The 12,509-nt window shown below is 37.5% G+C and overlaps 2 protein-coding genes across 3 annotated transcripts; both read right to left on the reverse strand.

Moving 5' to 3' along the window:
- Nucleotides 1-551: 551 nt before the first annotated feature.
- Nucleotides 552-4,345, reverse strand: LOC130553518 (NUT family member 2E-like). Its single transcript, XM_057332531.1, has 6 exons — nucleotides 3,033-4,345; nucleotides 2,259-2,448; nucleotides 1,571-2,119; nucleotides 1,337-1,397; nucleotides 1,207-1,257; nucleotides 552-1,101 (listed from the first exon to the last, which is right to left on the reverse strand). Exons 2-6 carry the CDS (start codon nucleotides 2,428-2,430, stop codon nucleotides 1,032-1,034), a joined length of 903 nt encoding a protein of 300 aa, XP_057188514.1. The 5' UTR covers nucleotides 2,431-2,448; nucleotides 3,033-4,345; the 3' UTR covers nucleotides 552-1,031.
- A 120-nt stretch (nucleotides 4,346-4,465) lies between these two features.
- On the reverse strand, nucleotides 4,466-6,978 carry LOC130553519 (uncharacterized). 2 transcript variants are annotated; one of them, XM_057332533.1, is made up of 6 exons: nucleotides 6,851-6,978; nucleotides 6,306-6,544; nucleotides 5,816-6,205; nucleotides 5,266-5,335; nucleotides 4,947-4,985; nucleotides 4,466-4,731 (listed from the first exon to the last, which is right to left on the reverse strand). In XM_057332533.1, the coding sequence occupies exons 2-6, from the start codon at nucleotides 6,529-6,531 to the stop codon at nucleotides 4,662-4,664; spliced, it is 795 nt and encodes a 264-aa protein (XP_057188516.1). In that variant the 5' UTR covers nucleotides 6,532-6,544; nucleotides 6,851-6,978; the 3' UTR covers nucleotides 4,466-4,661. The 2 variants fall into 2 exon arrangements, with proteins under 2 accessions (XP_057188516.1, XP_057188515.1); XM_057332532.1 differs by having other exon boundaries at nucleotides 6,306-6,585; nucleotides 6,851-6,932.
- Nucleotides 6,979-12,509: the final 5,531 nt, after the last annotated feature.

Consider the following 12,509-nt stretch of genomic DNA (forward strand, 5'->3'; position numbering starts at 1 on the left):
TTAAAGATGTAAGCAAACAATATATACAGAGTATAGGCTATATGTAATGTAAATGTACAAGTATATGCATGCATGCATATAAATGAGTATGCTTTTTAAATAAATGAACAATTATTTGTTTCTCCATTGGGGACCCTAATAAAGCATTTTAGTTCTTATTTGATGTATATTGGACAAATTTGTGTCCTTTGATTTATTTTTTAATGATCATTATGGCAATGCCCTGTTATTGGTGTTCTGTTGGTTCCCAGTAGTGACCCCCATGCTTTCCAGCTATGTGATTTTTTTTATTAAAACACATTTGTGTTCTTAAATGCTGTTCATCTCTTTAAAGTCCCTGTGAACCGGAAGTTGCAATCGTTTTTACTTCCGTATTCTGGCACATTTCCGAGTGAAAGGAATTTCAAAGGAAAAACTTAGTGAGCGTGGCTTGCATTTTTCACTGTTTAATTTACATCATTTGAGATCGGATAGTCATTTCATGGGCAGAAGTGCATTTTCAGATTTTAACTGAAGATTATAAGGGGAACACGAATTTTAAAAAGAAAATGACCCACATTGATAAGCTATTTACTATAAACGCTGCAATATTTAATGAAAAAATTAGAATCGTCATTTTTAATTTCACTGGGACTTTAAAGAGTCAGAAGGTTGTAACAAAAAGCAATGTTGTGTAACCAAAGAAACCGTTTTCTTACATATTTATTATTTATTAAATAAGTGTAGAAGTTGGCCTATATACACAGTTTTACACCAATAAATTAAATAGCTTAATACACACAGCCCTCTATTAAGTTTATTATGAGTCTGTTTAAAAGCATCCAGGTCCCACCACCATCATAATGACACTAACCATTTTAATAAAATGCAACTTGCCATTGAAATCATGAGACTGTTGGGCTTTTAAAGTGACAGTGTGAGATAATTCTAGACAGCTTGTGCATACGTCTCTGTAGTTCACAAATCAGAAAAGTGAAATTGGGACGTTAAGTTCGACGAATCTTGTCCGACCTGCTGGAACGCTGAATGTTTTAAGCACACTCAGCAAAGTACTGAGAGGCAACAACATGCCGACACTCCTTCACCAACAGCGTATCCAACCTATAACACACGTTAGTTAGTTAGTTAGTTAGTTAGTTAGTTAGTTATGAACATTAGTCTGTTTCTTATTTTACTACACAGATACAAATGATGTTTTACACTTACTTCTGAGGCACAGGAGGACTGTCAGACAGTTGCCCTGTGGTTCCAGCTTTCCTGTTAAAGGGGGAAATACAGAAATCAATGTGCCTGTGTTTGTGTATCAGTGTCTGTGTGAATGTGAGTGTGTACTTACATAGTGCTGATCAGGGTCTTGAGGCAGGCGATGTCATCCGTGATGTCATCATCAAGCAAAGCTTTTAGAAAAAAACAAACAAACAATATCATGGCTGAAGAGTTCATTCACGTTTCTAAATGTGAGAATGCAGAAATTCACAATTAAAGAAAGAAAACCATAAATGTAGTAAATCCTGAATGATCTGTAAATTAATGGTAATGTCGCATCCAAGATCATAACATTTGAACTCACCAGAGCAGTTCATTTGGCAAAGGTTGCGGGTTGGCACAACTTCGGAATCACAGGCCAACTTGTCATTGAGCTGAAACACTCCGTACTGGTGCCAGACGGCAGGAGGCTTTCGGTCCTCTTCCTGGGGGGAAAATCTCTCGGATTTTTCAATTGGTCCTTTAGGTGGACCCCGGGGTGGAGCTTGAGGCTGATCCTGGGATTTAACTGGACGCTGACCCCGGGGTGGAGCTTGAGCTTGATCCTGGGATTGAACTGGACGCTGACCCCGGGGTGGAGCTTGAGCTTGATCCTGGGATTGAACTGGACGCTGACCCGGGGGTGGAGTTTGAGCTTGATCCTGGGATTGAACTGGACGCTGACCCGGGGGTGGAGTTTGAGGCTGAATCTGGGGTGAAGCATTCGGTGGACCCTGGGATGGGGGTGGAGCTAGAGCTGGAACCTGAAATGAAGCTTGGGGAGAATCATGTTCGGATGCGGGATCGTCATGTTTTCTAGTGATAAATTTAACTAAGTGGGTGTTGAAGCCTGAGGTGTTGGCCCTGCAGACAACTGAAAGAAAGAAACAGTGAAAAAGAAAGGAATTGGTCTTTCATCTGCACATCGTGTGACATGAAACATGGCAATATAACATTCTAGAGAAATAGAAAAGACGACAGAGAGCTGAAGGAGTGGACAAACTGTTACTCACGTCTGGCGATGAGATCTTCCACAGTCATATTGTCTGGCACCACCTGAAACTGAGCGGCTTCTAGCTGAGCCTTCAGCTCACATTTACTCAGAAGCCGTCCCTCATTCATACTGGACACCAGCAGAACCAGAGCCAACACGCCCAACATCTTTAGTGGGAGAACACTCTCCATCTTTCTCTAATCCGATATCTGGAGATGACGCAAAAAATTCAAACCACCCATATCGACATCTAACTACTGTGGTCCTGAATGGTTACCAAGCAAAGAATGAGTGAGTTTAGTTCACAAAGACACCAGGACTGAAAGGGTCACGAGAAACATTTTCTAGTTTAAATCACTTCAAATGTGACACAAAAATGTTAACACAAAAAAAGTATCTTGGGACACAATTACGTCAATCACTGTTTGCTCATTTTATGGAAGAAGATGCAATTAAAGTGAATGTGACTGAAGATCGACCTACCTAACACCCAACCGAATTTAAAATGTAAAAATAAAATATTTAAATCAAACTAAATGGTTAACCCGTTTCACAGATAAAAAGGAAATAATACCTAGATAATCGTTAAAAAAGAACAGTTGAACCATATACAATTAAAAATGCAATTCTAAATCATTAAAAAACCTATTAATACAAATTAGCATAAACAATTACAACACACAATTTATTAATAGCAGACGCATTGCTTTATATATTCAATGACCGTGCAACACAGTTAAGTGAAAAACCTCAGATCAACGAGCGTAAAAAAGCAAATAATACGTTGCCATACCGGAGTTTCTGTTGAGAAGATGCTTGTTTGTCAGTCTTCTAACGAGCCTCTGTCTTTCTGTTCTCTGAAGTGTCTTATATATGCTGGAGTCACCTCCACCTGTTCTATTGGTCCAGCCCATCATCATCATTGAGAAGATGAATGACATCATAGGAATAGATTAGAAATTCGGCTAAAGCTTGCCATAACACCTTCAGGGTTTTTGGCCCTTTTCTTAAAAATTCTCCAGCTGTAAATTGATCGATGTCTTTTCTAAAATTAATAATTTTGTTGCGTGAGCTTTGAATGATGATGCAGAAGTGCAGAATCACGAACGGCACATTGACAACATTTCCAATTCAAATAGATAAATATATACTGAAACCAGGTCGAACTCATCTTGTACTGCTGGGCAGGAATAAATCTGATCAAAACATTACGTAAGTGCTTTCTGCACAACACAAAGTCATTTGAATAGGAAGCAACAGGATTTGGTTTCAGTGGTGTACAGTATATATCATTACATTTCAAAGGCTCATTTAAGATGTTCTTATTTATTTTAATTTTTTTTATTAAATAGTTTGTCAAAGCATGCGGAAAGACATTTTCACAATTTTGGTGCAGAATCTCTGTGTCACTGTACATTTGAGCTTATTCAAAGAACACACAAATCTATGTAAAACATTTGGCCTGACCTGCTTCTGGCATTTCTTAACATTTACACGTGACGGGACAAACAAACACATGATAACAGGGAAGAGAGAAATGTTTTTCTGCATAGCTGACGTTAAATCAGCCAGTTTTTGTTTGTTAAGTGTTCTACATTAAATCTGCTCGTCACCCTTCTTTACATATTTCACTCTGTGTACTTTATGAAAATGGCCATGTTTTACTGGTTCATTTCATTTGTCCATCACCAGTAGTGTCTATTTGTGCATTTTTCTGAAATGTTTTAAATATAGTCATTTCCACCACATTTCAGTTTTATTTTGTTATAGCCTGTAGCAAACATTGTCTTTTTAAGGTTTATAAAACGTTTCATGATATATTTTTAATGTGACCTTCAATATGATTCGACGTTTAGGAAAAATCAACTTTGGTACATAAAACTGTATATTAGAAACCCAAATACGTTACTTATATTTAAACATAGTTAGTATTATAAACAGAAAGGAGAAGGGGTCCAAAACTGAAAATGCTTCAATTTTGCATTCACAAAAAGATATATATTTTTGCTCTACGGAGCGCGTTTCTTGAATATGTTATCTCCAGGAAAGAAGCGAAAACGTGACGACATCTTAGTGCTGTTTCAGCCGCCGTAGTGCTTCAAAAAGGAGGGGTGGAGTGAGCCGTTGGTTGCAATTCGCAAGCTCGCCGCTAGATGTCGCTAAATTTCATACACGGAACTTTTAACAAACGAAGGGACATCTGAAAGAATGCATACGACAAGAAACTCAGATTCCTGCGATAATATTCTTTTATTGGCGTTCTGTCAGGTTGAGGTATGTCATTGTATATGAGATGTGTAATTGTGAGAGCACTTTTCAGTCCTTGTATTAAAAGTAAAATAATGTACTGGTGAACTATTTGATGCAATGCATTCAAATACAATGACAGAATCGAATCATTGGAGGGCACGCTGTGAATATTTTAGACGCACGCAGAAAAGTACTGCGAGGGAACCACGGAGCGACACTCCTCCACAAACGTCACGTCCATGCTGTAAGACACAAAACACAGTCAGCGTCTCATGCCATTTAGCACGTTTACAGCTTTGATTGAACAAACAGTTGTTACACGTACTCAAAAACGATCTAGATGTTCCTATAAACACACTTACTCTGTCATAAAACCTAGTCAGCTATTTTTTGTCCCCTAGGTAGAAACCTAATTTATAATCGTAATTTGTTGCATCTTGATTTTTCTTTCACTTACTTCATGAGACGAGGAGTTAAGGGAGGAGGAGTGATTGTGCTGTAAGAAAAAACATAGGACATTACAGAACCGTCCAAACATCATTTTCCCTAAACAATTCCTAAGTTAGTCTGCCATTTGACTGTCAAACAACATATGACGTGACACAACCAAACTATGTACATGTGATGACATGTAGTCATTTCGCAGCTCCTTTTATCTAAAACAACTTCAAATTGTGAAAATTTACCAAAACATATTTTCAAGTTATAATCAACGAAACTAAGTTGCACGATCATCAACAGACTTGCTGATTACAATAGAAGCTTTGTAAACTTACACATTGCACATGAATCCCATCAGGGTCTTCAGACAGGCAATGTCGTCCCTGATGTCATCATCAATGAGAGCTTTTGAAAAAAAGAGATGCTTTTATTTAGTTTAATTTCTTTAGTTCTGAAATAATTCATTTAAAGGTCCGGCGTGTAATTTTTTGGAGGATCTATTGACAGAAATGCAATATAATATACATAACTATGTCTTCAGAGGTGTATAAAGACCTTACATAATGAAGCGTTATGGTTTTATTACCTTAGAATGAGCTACATGGACCCTTACAGGGAATTCACCATGTTGTTTCTACAGTAGCCAAAAGGACCAACTGATCTGCAGAGTGCGTAAATACGTTATATCCTTCGGCAAAGAAGCGAAAACGTGACGTCATCTTAGCCCTGTGTCAGCCACCATAGTGCTTCGAAAGGGAGCCATTGTTTGCAATTCGCAACCTCACCACTAGATGTCGCTAAATTTCACAAACTGGACCTTTAATAAGAACTCGTCCATCTCTATATCTTCATGAAATCATTTTTCTTTTAATTCGAGGTACTCACCGTTGCAGTTCATGCGGCAGATGTTCACCGTCTGGTTCGATCCAGAGTCGCACGCCACACGATCGCTCAGCTGAAAGATGCCGTACAGGTTCATGGTGGTACCAGGTGAAACCCCTGAACTACCAGCAGGGGGCCTGTCCCGACCTCGTCCTGGTGCCCGAGGAGGGGATCGTTTTTCTCTCGGTTTACTACCTGGACGTCCCCCATGTGAGTCACCTGGTTTTCCACCTGGACGTCCCTCGTGTGGTTTCTGATGTGGGCGATCTGGTTTTTCCCCTCGTTTTTGATGTGGCCCATTTGGTTTTTGTGAGTTTTGGGTAGGGGGTGGTAACTGGATGGTGGTGACAAGGCTGGTGTTAAACCTTGACGTGCGTTCTACCGCACAGACAACTGAAATACAGAAAGACAATTAGACTGTGAGGCTTCACTTACTTACATTTGTACAACGTTCAGTATGCAATTAGCAACATTCACCCAACACGACACTCACGTCTGGCGATGAGCTCTCCAGTCATGTTTCCGGTCATATTTGCAGGTGTGTCTTGAGTCATGTTTCCGGTCATATTTGCAGGTGTGTCTTGAGTCATGTTTCCGGTCATATTTGCTCCAAAAACCGCGTCCAGCTGAGCTTTCAGCTCACATTTACTCACAATCCGTCCCTCGTTCATAGTGGACACCAGCAGAACCAGAGCCAACACGCCCAACATCTTCAGCATCTTTCTCTCTGATCTGTACATTCAAGACAGTAAGTAAATCCACAATGAAGAAATCTAGAGAACGAAACCGGATGAACAGTTTAACTCACGATGCGCTGCATAAAAAGATTTCTTTGAGAGAAACCTGATGTTCACTATTCACATCTATTCTTAATGCTTTGCAGATCAGGAATCCGACACCTTGTTTTTAACTTCCCAATTCTAAAGTATTAAATCGCACGTACCACACAAGTAGTTCATTGAAACAAAGCATAATTGGCATGTAAATGCATAGTTCACACATACAGTAAATGACAAATTCAAAGTAAATGTTGTATACCGGTAACTCTTGGTGTTTTGTGCAGATGTCGTCTTTCGCCATCCGCTGTGTGTTGAACGGGTGACCGAGGGGTTTATATAGTTATGAACCACGTCATGATGTCATCAAAAACTCACTAAACCTGTTCATTAATCGCTGCATGACTGTTACGCGGCACAGAGAGAACATGCAGTCCCTCATTCTTTCCAAACACTGCAATATATGGTGTAATATCATTCAGATACTATTGTATGAAGCTCATTCATTTTCCACATCATTTCTATGGTGTATTGAAACGCTGAGAAGGCTTTTGCTATGTTTATGCATCATTTAAGTAGCTTATATGTTTGACCCAAGTACACTACACAGATGACAAAAATCTACATACTAAAAACCTTAGAATGACTATATCCATAAGTTGTATAAACAAACATTGAGCAATATTGAGCAATGTTGCTAATTTGCAGTCAGGTTCCCAGCATGCACTGCAGCTTTAACACACGATGCGGTTAGTTTTGCAAGTTTATTGTTTTGTCGTCTTGTAACTTTGTGCCATTATGTTGTCACTGTTGTTTGTTGTAACTTCATCTTTGTTGTTGCCCATAGGAAAGACACATTATAAATGACATCTCTTTATCTCAGTTATTTCTCCTGTAGACATCAGTGATATTAGATGGAGAGCTTAATATTTGCCTTCATCTCAGATGTGTCTCCTGAGACCAAGAAATCTCATATATGTCTCCGTTAGTGTTTCAGTAGGCATCTCAACAACGAGCTCAGATTTGTCAAGTATGCAATTCAAAAGTCAATATTATTGAAGATCTCAATACGAACTCATTAAATTGAACCAAATTCAGATTATTTTGCAGATACATTTTACATCTACATTCATTTTACACCTCCATACGGTTCATGTATTTAAAAAATGGTCTCGTTTTTATTACTCCTGAGCAATTTTAGGAGAAACGTTTGAGAGTAAAATAACATATAACACCAAAAAAATGCAGTAAGAATGTATGACTTTAGTAAAGACAAATTAACAACAAACTTTTTAATGGGGTAACAGAACAACAAGGTTGCATTTGCCCAGAGTAGACAATGTATAAAGACTTAAAAAAAACAATATCATATTTTAATCTCTGTAAATGCAAAAGGGAGATAGATGTTTTCGTGACCTGCAAATGACTTCAGATTTGAATGAAACACAAATGACAAATATATATATATATATATTATTTATTTAAATTGTATAGGGTTTTGCATTGCATGTTTTTTGTATGAGTAGTAAGACAAGAGCACCATGATGATTTTGTTCACCTGTGGTCCGATTCCTCAAGCATGGTGACATTTTAGCCGGACTCCCACACACTTCCAACGGTAATTGAAGACGAATGTGTTTTGTGCTGTTATTTAGGAAAGAGACGCTATTGAAACTGTCTGTGTGAGACAGCCAGAAACTGTGTCTGTACTACGGTACAATAGAAGAACATTGGTAACACTTTACAATCAGGTGCTATTAGTTAACATTAGTAAATGCATTAGCTAACAATGAACAATTTAGTTTTTCAGCATTTATTAATCCTTGTTAATGTTATGTTAGTTCATAATTCATGGTGCATTAACTAATGTTAACAGTGACAACATTTGATTTTAAGAAGTAAATGCTGAAATTAACATGAATTAATATGAATAAATGCTGTATTAGTATTGTTCAATGTTAGTTCATTTTGGCTAATGCATTAACTAATTGTTAATAAATACCACCTTATTGTAAAGTGTTACCAAAATATTATTTACATTTCACTGCTGCTTTTTGTTAAATTACGTAAACTTCAGTTTTTGAACTGCTTATTAATAAATATAAATTCAACGAATAAATAAACATGTCATAGTCAATGCAACAGAGTTTAAACATTTCTCAACAGGACCACTGTACCAGGATTTAATGCCATTGGGTGCCAAATTGAAATCTTCAAATCTAATCTCAGCCAAATAATTCACATGGTTTGTGTTTTATCTGTGGATTGCGGCTGCTGGTATTTCGTACACGTTCAGTTTTTATTTATTAAAGGTAGACTCAATCTTACTTTAAGATATCTATTATTTGAGATACTGTATATTAAATCCATTAAATATTAGTCTGGAGTCTTAATATCTAATAGGGGTAATTGTAAAAAATTGGGGTAAATTTGGGGCCTTGTATTTTTATGTGTGTGTGTGTGTGTGCGTGTGTGTGTGCGTGTGTGTGTGTGTGCGTGTGTGCGTGCGTGCGTGCGTGTGTGTGTGTGTGTGTGTATGCGTGGGAAGGGTAAACCCTACGGTATGGGGACAAAATGTCCCCACAAAGATGGCAATATCCAAAATCCTTGTCCTTGTGGGGACATGTTTTTGTCCCCATGAGGAAACAAGCTTATAAATCATATAGAATTAACTTTTTTGAAAATCTAAAAGAGCAGACACTTGTGTGTGACTTTTAGGGTTAGGGGTAGGGAATATGATATACAGTTTGTACAGTATAAAAACCATTGCGTCTATGGAGTGTCCCCATAAAACATGGAAACCCAACATGTGCGTGCGTGCGTGCGTGCGTGCGTGCGTGCGTGCGTGTGTGTGTGTCCGTGTGTGTCCGTGTCCGTCCGCGCGTGCGTGCGTGCGTGCGTGCGTGTCTGGTTTTTTATGGCATTAGCATTGTTATCAGGACATTGGGGCCCTTTGACAACATGCCTTAGAAAAAAACATTGTTCAGACGTGTCAGATTACAGGAAGGTAAAAGAGGTCAGAAGAGTCTGAGTTTAACATTTTTGACAAATCCTCATGACACAGGCATTTAGACATCACATGTATCCATTATTTAACAAGGATTCAACTTTCTTTAATGTGTTTGTTTAATAGTCTGTCGCCACAATGATGTCTGTTTAGTTCACAACCAAGAACTTCCTCTTGTAGTAGAAATTTCCTCTTGTGACTTCTGTTTTTCATTGAATTATGCTTTAAAAAAGTTCATCCAAATACAATGGACCATGTAATAGTTCTCACATGTGATTTTAATTTATTATAGGAATCTTATGTGCCCGATTCACCTATTTCTTAAATAATAACTGTAAGTAAATAATTGGATGAATTTATTTTAGGGCTGTCAAACGCTTTTAATCGCTTCCAGAATAAACGTTTGTGTTTACATAATGTATGTGTACTGTGCATATTAATTTTGTATTTATAAACACATACACATACATGCATATATTTAAGAAAAAAATATACATTAAAATTAATAAACATTATATATAATTTAAATAACTGGTAAATTTAAATAAATACATGTAAATGTTTCCTAAATATGCGTACATATGCGTATGTGTTTATAAATACAAAATGAATATGCACAGTACACAGACATATATTATGTAAACACAAACTTTTATTCTGGATGTGATTAATCGTTTGACAGCCCTAATTTATTTCAAAAATATAATAGGTCATGTGTAGTTAAAATGTTAATATCTTTTTAACGGCAAAGATGCAATAACCCATAGATTGTCTTTATATGGTCTGCACTTCCTGCTTGTGTAAAAGTGGAAAGTTACTTGGCTTGAACAGATGATCTCATGTTTTACAAATCAGCTGTGATTGATCTGCTGTCACTGTCAACCTTCACCAGGTGATCTTGCTTTTTGTCCTCTGTTAAAGCTGTTCACATTTGTATTTTTGAAGTGTATGAAAGATGTATTTGGAATGTGATTGTTTCTTCTGTCTTGCACACCTTTACTAGTCATCGTTTACATAAACGATTCACTAAAAATGAATTTAAAAACATACATTGTGCGTTAAGGTTGTGTTTTGGAAATGACTGTAGTTGGAGTGATTCATTTCTGTTGGTATGATGTAATCAGTTCTCGTGTTTTTCATATTTCATTTTTATGTGTTTTGCCACCTGTTGTGTTCAGAATAAGCACACCAACAGGTAAAGTGATTCTGTGGCTGGCATGCATAACGTAATCTGTCAGATATGAGCACACGAGTCTATGAGAACACCACCAGATTATGGAAAAAAACATGTCTCAACCGTTAGACCGTACACCTTTAGACCTTTTATTGCGAATGTGATGGTGTGACTGTGACGTCAGGGTAATTCCATCTGCTGAACTCCACCTGATAGGAGCTCAGCTGCGTCTGGGGTTTGTTGAGCGTCATTTGTGCTGATCTGAGGTCTGTGGTCAGATTGGACAGAAGTAAAGACTGCAGGGTGAGCAGATCAAAACTCCTCTTGTAACTCTCTTTTGCACTCGATTCCTTCAGCCATGTGTGAGACTCCAAATATCTCTGCGTCGATCTGAGAAATTGATAACGTTTATAAATATTTGGACACCTTTGGTACCTTGTTCAATGAACTATTGCCATCCAAAATGAAATTGTGATCAGTGTTGGGTGTAACTAGTTACTAAGTAATTAGTTACTGTAATTTAATTACTTTTCCCTTGAAAAAGTAAAGTAAGGGATTACTCTTGTTTTTTCTGTTAATTAATTACAGTTACTTCTGATGTAATTAAACTAAATACTTTGTGTAATATATGTGTGTGCAATAGTGGAATTGACATCAAAATTCAGGCTTTAATGTATAATCCTCACATTTGTAATACTTTGGTCAGTTAATAATACTACTTTATGTAGTTTTATATTATTTATTTGAATGAATTAAAAGAGCCGTTTCATGTCTGTCCTTGAATCACTTAACTAATCAAGGTTGATGTAGGATATAGAAAGTAATGAGTAATAAGTAATTAAATACTTTTTGGAGAGAGTCATTTGTACAGTAATCTAATTACACTATTGAATATGTAATTAGTAACTAGTAATTAATTACTTTTTCAGAAAAACTTGCCCAACACTGATTGTGATAGATCCTTTTCTCTGGGTCCTAAATATGTTTCTCCCTACAGTTTAAGGTGCAGATAATTGTTTTTATCTCAGTATGTGAATGTTTGTGTCTTTCATTCTTTCACCTGCACATCTGAGAGCTGAAGGTGTGAACTCTTGCAAGCTGACCTGGATACAGTCCTTGTGCGTCTCTACCCTGACGCCGAACACTAGACACATAGAGAAACAACGCATTGACCAATGTCAAAACCGCACACGATCTGACGGGAAAAATGAGCATTAAGATCTTGAGGTTTTTAAAATGGAAAGTCACACATACATGTGTTTGGGTAGATGCAATTTGGTGTTCTGTGTTTCTTTAAATTCATGCAACCTCAAGGCAACGCCTAAACCAGCCATTTCTCACCGAACTTCTACAACAGAACATAGGTCACACGTGTTAGAAAATACATCAATGTTTCTTAAAAATGTTACTACAAATAGCAACACGATGTTGGTTGCAGGTTCCTGGTAGCGTCTGGTTCTCCTTGGTTGTGTCTTGTTGTTAGAGTGAGTCACACAGAGGTCACTTACAACCAAATTAAATGCAAAGCCTTCATCTGAAAACTAAAACGTATTTGAAAGACAAAACACGCCGTCTTACCTATTTGCTTTCGGTCAGCATGTAGATTCATTCGAGTGGCTGAAACTCACTCAGACTTTAGTGGGGACTGAGTGTGTTACCTGAGCAGGTAATGTGAAACAGGACGGAGGACAGGAAGTACCGCATGCAGTGACACTGATACTTCCTGCAATCGATGCTGCA

The sequence above is a fragment of the Triplophysa rosa genome, linkage group LG4, assembly GCF_024868665.1.
Source record: "Triplophysa rosa linkage group LG4, Trosa_1v2, whole genome shotgun sequence".
NCBI lineage: Eukaryota > Metazoa > Chordata > Actinopteri > Cypriniformes > Nemacheilidae > Triplophysa > Triplophysa rosa.

Coding starts and splice junctions, on each gene's coding strand:
- LOC130553518 (XM_057332531.1), bottom strand. CDS start 2,430: ATGGAGAGTGTTCTCCCACTAAAGATGTTGGGCGTGTTGGCTCTGGTT. Junction 1,398..1,570: donor TTGCCAAATGAACTGCTCTG/GTGAGTTCAAAT, acceptor TTTTTCTAAAAG/CTTTGCTTGATGATGACATC. Junction 1,102..1,206: donor AGTCCTCCTGTGCCTCAGAA/GTAAGTGTAAAA, acceptor CGTGTGTTATAG/GTTGGATACGCTGTTGGTGA.
- LOC130553519 (XM_057332532.1), bottom strand. CDS start 6,552: ATGTACAGATCAGAGAGAAAGATGCTGAAGATGTTGGGCGTGTTGGCT. Junction 6,206..6,305: donor TGGAGAGCTCATCGCCAGAC/GTGAGTGTCGTG, acceptor TCTGTATTTCAG/TTGTCTGTGCGGTAGAACGC. Junction 4,732..4,946: donor TTAACTCCTCGTCTCATGAA/GTAAGTGAAAGA, acceptor TGTGTCTTACAG/CATGGACGTGACGTTTGTGG.